At 36.9% G+C, this 14289-nt stretch overlaps 1 protein-coding gene across 3 annotated transcripts in view; it reads right to left on the reverse strand.

Annotated features, from left to right (window-relative positions):
• Positions 1-14289, reverse strand: part of RAVER2 (ribonucleoprotein, PTB binding 2) — a gene marked incomplete at its 5' end in the record, with an annotated part of 100378 nt that overhangs the window by 48464 nt on the left and 37625 nt on the right. For all 3 annotated transcript variants that reach the window (XM_082833872.1, XM_082833871.1, XM_082833870.1), the window contains 2 exons: positions 5509-5635; positions 13025-13216. In XM_082833872.1, the coding sequence (XP_082689998.1) occupies positions 5509-5635; positions 13025-13216 (319 nt within the window). The remainder of the gene's footprint in view (positions 1-5508; positions 5636-13024; positions 13217-14289) is intronic.

Below are 14289 nucleotides of genomic sequence, written 5' to 3' on the forward strand. Positions count from 1 at the left end.
ATCAACATATCAAATGTTGGTGAGGATACTGAACGAACTAGAGCCCTGGACACTGATGGTGAGAATGTAAAATGGTTCAACCACATTAGAAAAGAGTTGGAAGAGTGTCTTACAACTTAAACATACATCCACCATATAACCCAGCCATTCTACAACTACGTCTTTATCCAAGAGAAATGAAAGCATAAATCTACATAAAGATTAGAAGCAAATCTTCACAGCAATTTTACCTGTAATGACCCCGAACAGGAAATAACCCAATGTTCAACAAATCAATGAAAATGGAAATTGTAGAACTGAATACTACTCAGCATTAAAAACGAAAAAAAAAACTATTGATACATGCAGCAACGTGGATGAATCTCAAAATAATAAGCTGAGGGAAAGAAGCCATACAGTACATACTGTGTGACTCCATTTATATAAATTTCTAGAAAATACAAACTATAGTGACAGAAAGCAAATTAGTAGTTTCCTGGGGACGGGGGGAGGGGTTACAAAGAGACAAAAGGAAAGTTTTGAGAGTAATGAATATGTTCATTATTTGGATTATGGCGATAGTTTCATGGGTTATACATGTGTTAAATCTTACCAATTTGTACAATTTAAATATGTGCAGATGAATGTGCCACAGTTATACCTCAAGAAAGCTGTTAAACATACAATTGAGATTCTAAGTAATTATATACTAGTTAAACTTTAAAACACACACACACACACAAGGACAGAGAGAAAGAAATCTACAATATTTACACTATACTGTATTTTTTTAAGGTATTTAGAAGGTCTGGATTGAAGAGAAAAGATCAGTATGCTTCAAGTAACATAAAGTAGGCGTAGGAGGAAAATCGACCTGACGGCCGTGCACAGATTAGATCAGACAGAAAAGAAGGCAGACCAGAAAAGTAGTTAAAAGTTTACAGACTAGATCATATATAACAAGGTATGTATAAGTTGTGCAACAGACAGATTAAGGAAGGAGTTTAATCAGTAAACAATATCTAAGTACTTTTCACTATAAGTAGCAGTTCTGTCCTAGATGCCTGAGATGAACCAAACAGATAAATCTTTGCCATTATGGAGCCTCCTCTAGTCTAGTGGAAGAGAAGGCAATAAACAACTAGATACGTGTCAGTTACTTGAAAAAACGATACAGTGAGAAAGAAGTTTGGGCAAGGGTTTAAATACAAATATATCATACAGGCACACTTCAGGTTTGGTTCCAGGCCACTCCAATAAAGTGATTATGGCAGTAAAGCAAGTCACACAATTATTTGAGTTTCCTGGTGCACGTAAAAGTTATGTTTATGCTATACTGTAGTTTATTAAGTGTGCAATAGCATTATGTCTAGAAAACAATGTATATACCTCAATTTAAAATGCTAAAAATGCTAACCATCATCTGACAAAAGCAGTGTTGCCACAAACGTTCAATTTGTAAAAAAAAAAAAAACACATAGCATCTGTGAAGCACAGTAAAATATGGCACACTTGTGTATATATGTATCATATAATATACACAAATTACAGGGAATTATGATCCTTTGTAATTATTTTAGTTTGTTCAGAGGCCTCTGTGAAGAGCTCAGGATATAGTAAGGGATATAGTTAAGATATAGTAAAAAAAAAAAAAAACATAGTAAAGGAAAAAAAGAAAACATAGTAAAGGAAAAACAAATGAAATTTATTGATTAACAAGAGCTTGTCTTTCCTGAACACCAAGAAACTTTCCAGACACTGTCTCTTTGCATGTGTTCAGGTAAGGTATTAACCCTCTTCACTGGCCATTCCAAACAAAGAAAAAGCTACCAGTGTAAGAATGATATATCTTTCTTACAACAGTAAAAGCAGCACTAAAATAAAAAAGCCTAATCTCATATGGCCATACACCAACCTGAGTAGAAAAGCAGAGTGGAGAATACATATCTTAGATGAAAACATGAGACAAAAATAATTTGGGGGAGAAGTTACTAAAGATAGTCCAGGTGTGAACTATACTTTCTAAGAGACACAAGACTGTAATATACTTCTTTAAACTCTGATACAAACTTGGACTGCATTAATAGGAATATAATGATCATAGGAAGGAAATCCCACTGCATTCTGTGCTGATTAGAACCCATCTATAGGATAAATTCATGTCTGTGTACACCATATTTCAGGGCAACCCAGACAACCTAGGTATCTTTACAAAAGAGGACAACTTGGGCGGGGGGTGCTCTAGAGAGCGTATCCTATGACATGTTATATAAAGTCAAATACAGAGCCATAGTTTACAAAGAGAATAGAAGAGGTGTATAAAGAGAACCATACTCAATATTTTGTCATAACATATAAGGGAAAAGAATTTGAAAAAGAATATATACACACACACACATATATATACATATATATATATATATATATGAATCACTTTGCTATACACCTGAAACTAACACATTGTAAATCAATTATACTTCAATAAAAAAATAAATTGTTCTTAAAAAAGAGAACTGTTATTTGTATTTACTTTCATCTTAAAATATAAAAATATTAAGCTTTATCATTTCTTAATATATGGATTGACAAAGGTACATTCATGTAATTGACATATAAGTGATACATATACTGTATATATTGGGGCTCTACTAAAAATATACTTTACTGATGGAGTTGCATAGTCAAAAAATAAATAAAATGAGACCACTGGTCTGGAGAACATAAGACAAAGAAAATCAAAGATGACTAAGGTTTCATGATAGCTGTCTTCAACATTAGAAGGCTTTTCTTATGGAAGAAGGAGTAGATTTATTCTGTGTTTCCTCATAGGAAGAACTAGAATAAGTGGCTAAAAGTCATAGAAATCACTATCTAATACAAGGGAAAACCTAGGAATTAAATTTGTTAAACCAGGCAATAGCTGCTTTGGAAAATAATGAGCTGCTCTATGTTTTGAGTAGTCAAGACATACAAAGGATATCTCTATACCATTAAAATTGTAGAAGGGATATCTGACTGCAAAGTAGGCTGAGCTGGACACCTCTAAAGCTACTTCCTACACAGAGATAATTGATGATTATATGAAGTACTTAATATGAACACTGTTGGTATAATAAAGAATTTAACTGGTCTTTGTCTTTGGTTCCTGGAAGGAAAACTCTAAATCCTTGGAATTTTCCCAATGACAGGAGTGTCTTTGTTATGCTAATGAGGTGACTCAGTGTGGGCCCCTAGATGGCTTCAGGATGGGGACTGGTCATACCAGAAAGACCTACCATGTGATTAGAGGACTAGGGCTTTGAGTCATATGATATCAGCCTAACCTCCTGACTTCCAGGGAGAGGAGGGGGACTGGAGGTAGAGTTCAATAACATGGTCAGTCATGCCTACATAGCAAAACCCCAATAAAAACTCTAGATACTGAAGTTACTGCAGCAGGGAGTCCTGGCTAATTACTACACATGTGTGCTGCAAGGCAGATGTGCTCTGATTCCATGGGGAAAGAGCATAAAAGCTCTACAGTCAGGACCTTCCAGTCTGGAAGCCCTAAGTCTCCTGATTAGGCTATTTCTGAGTTACATCTTTTAAAACAAAACTGTAATCATAAGTACGGTAAGCTCCCTACATACGAACCTTCAAATTGTGAACTTTCAAAGATGCTGACGTGTGTTCGCCTGTCCAATCAGGTAAATTAGTTTACGTGACTGGCGTACCTTATCACGTGTGTGCATCCTCTACAAGTGGTTGTGCTTTTGTGTACTTTACTGTACAGTACTGTATAGAGTACAGTAGTACAGTATCTTTATTTCAAGCCCAGGAAGTCCAGAAGCAAGTGTAAAAGCAGCAGTGACATAGCTGGTACTGCTAAGAAGTGCCAGGAATTGGAGGCCCAGAGAAAGGACGGAGAGAGACAAGAGGAAGAAGAAGTAACTGAAGAACCGAAGAGATTCACGACGCAGGAAGTGGCAAGGGGATTTTCTTTATTTGAGGAGGCAGTTAGTTTTGAGGCACAGGACCCAAACGTAGAATGGTACACGAAGGTTGCAACAGCCATTCAGAATGCAATTCAGTGCTACCGTGTCATCTATGACGAGAAAAAAAGAGCTACTGCCCAGACATCACTGGATTGTTTCTTCAAGGGGGTAGGTAGAATTGAATCCAGCAAGGAACCAGAACCTGCGCCATCAACGTCAGGCGTGAGTGAGATTGCAGCTTGCCCTCCATCTCCTATTGCTGACGATCCTTCAGCTCTACCACTTCCCACCCCCTCTCCCCACTCCAGTCAGTAACTCTTCTTGCCTGTTCACTCGATGCCAGCCCCTGTATGCCGGCTGTTGTACTGTACTACTGTACTTTTCAGGGAACTGTACTGTAAGATTAAAAATGTTTTCTTTATTTTTCTGTGTTTGTTTTTTACGTATTATTTGTGTGAAAAGCATTATAAACCTATTAGAGTACAGTACTATGTAGCCGACTATGTTAGTTGGGTACCTAGGCTAACTTTGTTGGACTTACAAACAAACTGGACTTACAAACACGCTCTTGGAATGGAACTCGTTTGTATGGGTGGGGACTTACTGTATAGTGCTTTCCTAAGTTCTGTGAGTCTAACAAATTATTGAACCTGAGGGGATCACAGGAACCCCCAAATTTGAAGCAAGTTAGTCAGAAGTGTAGGTGACCAGGGGACCTCTGAAGTTGCGGCTGCTGTCTGAAGTAGGGGCAGACCTGTTGGGGACAAAGCCCTTACTTGTAGGATCTGTGCTAACTCTAGGTAGTTGGTGCTAGAACCGAATTGCAATATACTAGTTGGTGTTAGACCAGTTGGAGCTGAAACAGAATAAGTATATTTAATCTAAACATTTGTAATCTAAAGCTTAGTGTTGAATATAGGCATTCATTTCCTCATAATGATAAAACATACATTCTGTGTATGTACAGTTGTGCATTTCAAAAGGTAAATTAACTCTTCTCAATGAATACTAAATAGATATTTAATGTATGCCAATATTATAAAAATTTCCATAATACTTAGAAAATGATGTTTTTCTCATTTTCTAAAAAGTGGAACAATTTCACAATGAAAAAGAAAAAGCAGAGAGGAAACAGACCTTAACACTTTCCAACAAAGTAATTCTGCCAAAAATATTACGTAGAAAAGTATCATATCCTTTGTTAACATAGGCTGTAACAACGTAGTATATTAAATATTACCTTATTAAGCCATGTGTTACCTGGTTTACAAATTCATGTCAACCAGTAACTAAACTGAAGGTTTACTATTTAATACTTATTAATAGTTAAAAAAAAAAAATCAGGAAACCCGTAAGCAGTTTGTCCCTATCAAAACAGTCAAAACATATTTTCACCTCAGATCATTAATTAAAATAAATTATATTTTATATATTCACTGATAAATTCTAGAAAAAATAAATATTCTTGGACTAATTTAAGTGTGTTTTTCATGTAAAACAGCACAATTAACTTCATGCCAACATTCTACGTTTAATCAGCACACATGAAGGTTACCTGGTTTAACAGTTCGCCCGCAGAGCTGGGGTTGTAGAAGAACTTGTAACATGGCAGGGTTGTTTAAACTTTTCATAATTTGCACTGGATTTGGCTCTGGAAGTAAGCCCTTTTGATTACTGTGCATCTTTGATGAATACAGAAATAGAAAACATTAGAACAAGGATAAGCACAAAGATGAAACTGTAAAGGCTTTTTTCCAGAAATTCTCATTCACCTGATAAGATCTATTTTATGATAACCACAACTTACTTTATATTATATACTTGTTGTATACATTCTACCACAATTCCTAATTGTAAGATATTCTACCATACAACATACACTGGAATCCTCATAGAATGTTTCAGTTAAGTAGAAATTGGCTTTAAGAGGACTAATGATTTAGTCAGATAAATCTCTTCATACAAGTAGAAAGATATCCGGGGAATCTGAATTTATTAACAGGGAGGTAACCTGTTGACACAGGATGAATATTTTGATACTGTAGAAGAACCTTACTACAATGTTGATCTGAAGTTTAATAATGTGGGATGCCTTACAAAGCAACATTTTTCTTATAATAACAGTCTTTAATTCATTAACTTAATCCTCTAATATGAGACAAAGATGAACTGGCCTTACATACATACATGTCATTGGGTAGCTTCCTGAACATATGAAGTTGTTCTCAGATTTTAAAAGCCAGCCTGATAGATGAGAATATTAATATAATGATGTAAAAGGAAAACTATGAACTTCCAACCAGGAGAAAATGGAGAACCGACAAGGACAACTGGATTCCCTCTCTCATCCCAAGCTGTGACATTAAGAGGGAGAGGGTGATGGATTGAGAACCTGACACTAAACCTGTGAGAAATCCCTGGACAGACACAAGGTAGTGCCTCAAGAGTGTGAGAGAGGCTGGATCCACAGACAGGATGGCTTGGGGAAGAGCCTTCCTCCACATCACCCCCTAGGGATCATGGCTAGGAAAAAGCAGGAAAAGGGCAGCATCAGTCCAGTGACCGCCTAGGAGCAGTGAATTAACAGCACGGTGTCGTGCAAACTCAGAGACAGTGGGGACCATGTAACACTAGGTAGAGGCACCAAAAACTTCCTTCCCACATCCTCCAACCTTCTCTACTTCCTTCCTCCCACTGGGCAGGGTGGAAGAGTTATAATTGAGGAAGGCAGAACTTAGAAAAGAGCAGGGTTGGGAGAAGAGATTAAGAGGCTCTAAGGGGAAGGGTTGCCTGGCTGGGGTGGGAAAGGGCTGTCTGTGGTCAAGGCCAGACGGTCAAGGCAGAGGTTCTCAGCCCTAGGTTCCTGCCTGCCTTCCCTAAACCCTAGCTGAGACCAGCCTTCAGCACTCCTCCTCCATCTCCAGCCCCTCAACCTCTAAACACTCACATACAAAGAAGCCAACCGCCATACCCCCTACCAAAGGAGATATGTATCCACAGAACAAAATAACTAGGCATGGGGAGAATGTAGCCACAAAAACTAAAGGCAACAAACTGAAGCACCTATAAGAGACAGAGCAGAATTAAAAATTTAGTTAATTAAATTAACTAAACGTAACAGACATCCTAAAAAAAGATAATATATTTTTACTGCTAACATGAAACAAGGACAAGCAGTTATAAAGAACAACCAATTAGAAGTATGAAAAACACAACTGTTAGAGAAAAATCATGGCAGCCATCACTTACTATATATACTTGGCATTGTTCTAAGCATGTTACACGGATTAGATCACTTAATGCCCCAAAACAACTCTATAGGGTTCGTGTTATTACCCCCATTCTATAGGTGAGGAAACTGGAGAAACTCATAAAGCATTATTCTTAACCTCTACTCTGTGCTTCAACAGATAAGTTAAACAGTAGAATATATGAGACTGAAAAACAAAATAAGTGACCTGAAAGGTCAGGTCAAATAAACTTCCCAGAATATATGAGCAGAGGATAAAGAGGGAAATACAAACAAAGTAAAACATGGTAATGAAAAATGCAAACAAAACAATAGAGAAAACCAAGGCAATGAAGGGACTAGAAGTCTTAACATCTATATAATAGGAGTCCCTGAAGGATTAGGGGGAAAAAAGGGAATCTTTGAAGAAGTAATGGCTGAGAATTTCCCAGTATTAAAGAAAAATTAAAGACCACAAAATGAAAGTGTTCCAAATATGATATAGAAAAACACACACCTGGTTACATTTTTTTGGTGTGAAATTTAAGAACATCAAACACCCCCCCGCATACTGAAAACTTCCAGTGAGGAAGAACGTATCTCAGAAAAAAAAAAAAAAGCAGATTAACATCATCTTCACTCTCAAAGCGTCAACCCTGGATTTAAGAAGTCAGCAAATTAATATTTTCAAAGTGCTGCAGGAAAAAAACTTTGAATCTAGATTTTTATATTCAGCTAAGCTATTAAATATGGAAAAGAAATAAAAAATATTCCCAGCCATACACAGTCTAAAAAGTTTTTACTACATGAAACCCTTTCTGAAAATGAGAATAAATGCATGATGATATTACATGATACATGGAAATTAGGGTTTATAATATCACAGTTAATTTTAATCTTATATACAAAAGCCAGGACCATAAAAACAAAAACATTAAGGTTGGGAATTCCCTGGTGGTCCAGTGGTTAGTACTTGGTGCTTTCACTGCCGTGGCCTGGGTTCAATCCCTGGTTGGAGAACTAAGATCCTGCAAGCCGTGCAGTGCGCCCCCCCCCCAAAAAAAAAAAAATTAAGGCAATCCTAAAGTAAAAATGTACTTTATGTACTCCCAATATGGTGGTAGGTGGGGTAGAAGGAAGAAGCAGGATGGAGTTTAGAATGAACTAAGTGGGAAGAAAGAGATACTGATCAACCTAGGGGTGTTAGTAAGTTAGGAACAATCACCAGTAGAATAAAATAGAACATCTCACTCTCGAAGCAGATGAAGAAAATTCTAATTTATCCAATAGTAGATGGGAAATGAAAACAAAGGAAAAAAGTATAGTTTAAAAAAACATGACAAGTGTTGGTAAACAGTATAGAGGTTCCTCATAAAATTAAAAATAGAACTACCATATGACCCAGCAAGTCAACTTCTGGGTATTTCTCCAAAGAAAACAAAAAACACTAACTCAAAAAGATATATGGACCCCATGTTCATTGCAGCATTATTTATAATAGCTAAGATATGAAAACAACCTAAGTTTCCAAAAATGGATGAACAGATAAAGAAAATGTAGTGTGTATATATATATACAGACAATGGAATATTATTCAGCCATAAAAAAGAATGAAATTTTGCCATTTGTAGTCACATGGATGGACCTTGAGGGTATTATGCTAAGTGAAATAAGTCAGGCAGAGAAAGATGGATACTGTATGATCTCACTTATGTGTGGAATCTAAAACCAAAACCAAAACCATAGATAGAGAGAACAGACTGATGTTTCCCAGAGGGAGGGGGTGGAGGGTGAGTGAAATGGTAACGGGGGTCAAAAAGTACAAACTTCCAGTTATAAGAGAAATAAGTCATGATAATGTAATGTACTGCACAGCGACTATGACTACAGTTCATAATACTCTACTTCATATTTGAAGGTTGCCAAGAAAGTAGATCTTAAAAGTTCTCATCACAAGAAAAAGAAATTCTGTGATTCTGTGTGGTGACAGATGTTAACTAGACTTACTGTGGTGATCATTTCACAATATATACAAATACTGAATCATTAGTTGTACACTTGAAATCTAACATAATGCTGTATATCAATTATATCAGAAACCTATCAGAAACCTATATCAGAAGAATATATCAGAAACCTATATCAGAAGAATATATCAGAAACCTATATCAGAAGAATAGCTTTTAAAAATTCCTAGGTGGGTATAAACTGGAAGAAAAAACTAATAATTAAGCTAAAAGGAAATCATAACAAAAATTTGAAACATTCATAATATAAAATTTATGACACATAGGTATAGCGTTAGTTATAGAAGTAAGTTTACTTTAACTATGTTCATGAGAAAACAATCTAGGTTGAAAACAGAGGAGCTAACCACAGATAACATTCAAGATGGGTGGGGGTGGGGGGTGGGAAGAGTAAATCCAAAGAAGAAAGAAGCAAGGAGGTTATAAAGATAGGGCAAGAATAAGCAAAAGATAGAAAAAAAGAGAAATAATGAACAAAACAAAAGCTGTTTCTTTAAAAGGCAAAATACATAGTTTGCAAGACTGATCAAGGGAAAAAAAGGAAATTCAAATAAATAAAATATACGATAAAAAGAGGAGACTAGACATGACAAATTTTAAATAAAATTTTATAAATAGCTATGTTCCAATAAATTTAAAAACTCAAAGTGGATAAATTTGTAGAATATAATCAAATGCCACATATAGCACACAGAGAAAAATAAAACTAATAAACCTAATATCCACAGAAGAAACTTAAGTGGTAATCAATGATTTCCTTCTGGAAGAGGCTCAAGAAGTCTACACGGTTTCATAGATTGAGATCTCTCAAACTTTCAAAGAACGGATGACCCCGATTTTATACAAATTGATCCATGAAATGGAAAGAAAAGGAGAAGGGGGAGAAAAATACGTAAATCATTTAATGAGGTCAGTGTTCTCTTGATTCCAAAATTAAGTAAAAGTGGTACCCAAAAATTTAAGCATTTTCACTTATGAGCACATTTGCACATATACCAAATATTATCCAATAAAATCAAACAATGAGGGCTTCCCTGGTGGCGCAGTGGTTGGGGGTCCGCCTGCCGATGCAGGGGACACGGGTTTGTGCCCCGGTCCGGGAGGATCCCACATGCCGCGGAGCACCTGGGCCCGTGAGCCATGGCCGCTGAGCCTGCGCGTCCGGAGCCTGTGCTCCGCAATGGGAGAGGCCACAGCAGTGAGAGGCCCGCGTACCACAAAAAAAAAAAAAAAAAAAAAAAAAAATCAAACAATGCATAGGAAAAAAATCATTATCAATTAGGATTTACAACATAAGGATAGTGTAATATTAGAAAAACCTATCAATTGGATTCAGCACATTAATGAACTTAGGGAGAAATCACATAAAATTATCGCAATAGTTGCAGAAATACTCTGATAAACATCAATACCTACTTATGATTTTTTTTAAATCAGAAAACTTGATAAAGGATATGTACCAAGAACCTACAGAAAAAAAGAATCAATGCAGCACATTATTTTTAAGACTGAGAAAAATTTAAGATTCCTCACTGTTACTAATACCTAATCACGCAGGGCCCTGTATGCCATGGTAAGGAACTGAACTTACGCAAGAGAATGACATAATCTGGTTTGAGGACTAGAAAGATCACTCTTGTGGCACCGTGGAAGATGGGTTAGAATGGGGAAGATGAACGACATGGCAACCACATAGCAGGTTATTCGAACCATCAAGGTGAGAAAAATGAGATCCTGAGTAAAGTGACAAAGATGCTGACAAGTCTCAAGGATTTAATAGTTACCAGGAGGTGGAACTGAAAGGATTTGCTAATATTCTCGACATCTTGATCTAGGGAGTAGGTGAAGAGACCAATCATGATTAACTGAGTTTTTAATTCAGACAGTTCTAGTTTGAATGAACTGATGCCATACATAGATATTACAGAACACAGGAAAGCAGGTCCCAGAGAAAAATAGTTTTCTTTTGGAAATGTTGAAATTGAACTATTTATATAACATAAAAAGGGGCTGTTTAAATATCATTTGGAAATACAGATTTAGTGCTTAGAGCATTTGGGTCCAAAAATATATGCTTGGAAAAATCATCACTGATAGGCAATAACTAAAACCACTGGAGTGCTGAAGAAGAAGAAAGTGAGGAGGCCAAATACAGAAGCCTACTGATAGCAGCCCTTCGGGAAAGAGAAGAAAGGGGTGGGACGGTTAGACAGGTAGGAAACAAACGGTAGGCAGAATTCAAGGTAGTAGGCGGTTGGTCTTATTTTTTTTTTAATATTTATTTTATTTATTTTCCTTATTTTTTATTTTTCTTAGCTGCATTGGGTCTTAGTTGTGGCACACGGGATCTTCGTTGAGGCATGCAGGATCTTTCACTACTTTTCTCTCTAGTTGTGGCGCGCGGGCTCCAGGGCAAGTGGGCTCTGTAGTTTGTGGCACGCGGGCTCGCTCGTTGAGGCGCGCGAGCTCAGTAGTTGTGGCGCGTGGGCTTAGTTGCCCCACGGCATATGGGATCTTAGTTCCCAGACCAGGGATCGAAGCCACGGCCCCTGCATTGGAAGGTGGATTCTTTACCACTGGACCACCAGGGAAGTCCCAGGAGGTTGGTTTTAAATGTTCCAAAGAAACCAGGCAAAGAAAGACTGAAAAGTACCTTTTCGACTGAATATTAAGAAATTCCTGTTAATCTTAAAGAGAACAGATTCACCTGAATAGTGGCGGCAGAAACGAGATTGCATTGGACTGAGAGGGAAATGAGAAAAGAAGAAAAGGTGACGAGTGGGACCTAATTGTTCAAGAAGCTCCAGCTGTGAGGGAAAAGTATTACAAAGGCTCGTATTTAGAGAAGATTTTTAAAGGAAACGATTTGAGCGTATTTATAAGCAGATGGGATAGAGCTAGTGAACAAGTGAAAGTAAGGAGAAAGGTGAGGATGAAGATCCTTGAGGATGGGGGACACGGGCATGAGCCCCTGCTTTGGCAGGAGGAGGCACAGCCCTCCCTCCGAGAGAACAGGGATCTTTGTTTTGTTCACTGATGAATCCTAAACATCTCTAACATACCTAGCATGCAGTGGGTACCCAAAAAGTATTTATGGAATGAATGCTATTTAAGAGAAAAAATGGGGGCACTTTTTCTGGGGGAGTGTGAGAAAAGTTGAACGAATGAGTCCAGCACATGGCCTTTATATTTCTATAAAGTAGGAGCCACGATCATCGGATAGAAAGAAGGACAGAGACAGGAAAAGAGTGAGGATTTGAGAGAGTCACTGTAGAAAATGGAAAAGAGTGGCTGATGAGAGATAGCTAGTTTTGCTGGGGGATCAGCTATAAACAAATGCCAGACATTTGTAAGGCCACCACGCCACCTAGTTGTTTCTTTTTCTCCAAGAGGACAGGGTGTACCACCTGCAAAAGCGGGTGACTAGATGTATTCAGAATTGGAAACTCAGCAACCGTGCCACGTGCACAAAAATGAGGCTCCACCTCCCAGGACTTCTACTACGGATACTTATGAACACTGAAAAAGGGGGCACCTTGCACGCAAAACTTACAGAACAGGAACTCATTTACTGAATAAATGAAATTTCCTCAAAATTTTTTCTTGAGATGAATACACGTTATGAAACACAGTTTCTTCTTTTGTATTGACTGCTGGCTTGATCTGCCAGAGGTACCATTTAGCCAGTCAAAAAAAAAAGAAGGGTATCTTTACATAATAAAAATATAATGAAGGTCCAATCAATGATTGACTAGTGTGGATAGATTAAAATACTACTTGAATTTTTTTATATCCTAAAAAAAGAACAAACTTACCACGCGTTGAGCTGCTATCAATGCCGCTAATGTACTTCGCCCTGGTGCTCCCGGGGCACAGAAGGAAACTTGAACTTTGCTTCCCTTGATGGTCATACCATCAGCTGCTTGTTGAACCTCTTCAGCGTGCTCTGCAGTGCTATATTCAACCACCGCAAAGCCACCAACATAACTACCTTCATCCTGTGCAAGCTGATGTGATACATTTATTAAAAAGGGAATTCTAATATTTAGCTAGAAATACTTATTTACAAGTATATCATCTAAAAATTCAAGGACAAATGTCTCAGAGCATGATACTGGTGAAAATAATGTATTCTTCCCTTCTGAAAATAAAAGTTTACTAGTTGGGTAGATGCAGTCCTTCTAGAAGATGGGAAAAGTAAGATTCTGTCCGGTTTCTTTTTACTTCTTTGAATCTCTGATTTATTTTAAAAGTCAATGTTCAAATGATAATAGTCCCTATATATTAAGCTATATATATATAACTGATAATTTATAGAAAAATATGGGACACGATAATTAAAACTTTCTTTAAAATAAATTCACCAGATACGCAGACGATGAAACATGCTGAACAATTACTGGATCATATATCTATGTAAAATAACATTTGCATTATCAAGAGAAGAAAGGTAGAAGGAACCACATTCAAAGGTTATTTCAATATTTTAGGCAGATCCCAGGAATTTGGTCAAGTATACCAAAGCAAACCTTATTTAGGAAAACTGTGCCCCAGGTCTGTTTAAAATACCATATTCAGGACACAACCTTTTTCTGAATGTGCCCTAAATAAACTCCTGCAATGCAGAACTCAATTTATTTCCAGTCACCCACCTGTAAGAGTGTAAAAGAAGATACTAAAGTCCTGGATCTGTAAAGACTGGTACAAAGAGCAAAAGTAAGAACAAAATAAGACACTAAAAAGTTTCTAGAGCAAAAGTAAGAACAAAATAAGACACTAAAAATTTCTAAGTGTTGAACATGTCTGAATCATCTTAAACACACTGATGCTATAAAGTGATAAATGTGATAAAATTCAGCTTCGTATGTCTTTGAGAAGACACATCTACAATACTTCTACTTGAATTTGGCATCCCATAAATTGATACTACAATTAAATCATTTTCCAGTCCTTTTTAGTTTCTTTTCTTATTTTTGAAGCTTTTTGTGTAGTAGACCGAATTTCTATTTTTTCTTCACATTCTTCCTTCCTTTTAAAACTGCCCTCAAATATTTTTTTCCTCCATAAAACTTCTTCCATT

The sequence above is a fragment of the Leucopleurus acutus genome (assembly GCF_964270905.1).
Source record: "Leucopleurus acutus genome assembly, chromosome: 2".
NCBI lineage: Eukaryota > Metazoa > Chordata > Mammalia > Artiodactyla > Delphinidae > Leucopleurus > Leucopleurus acutus.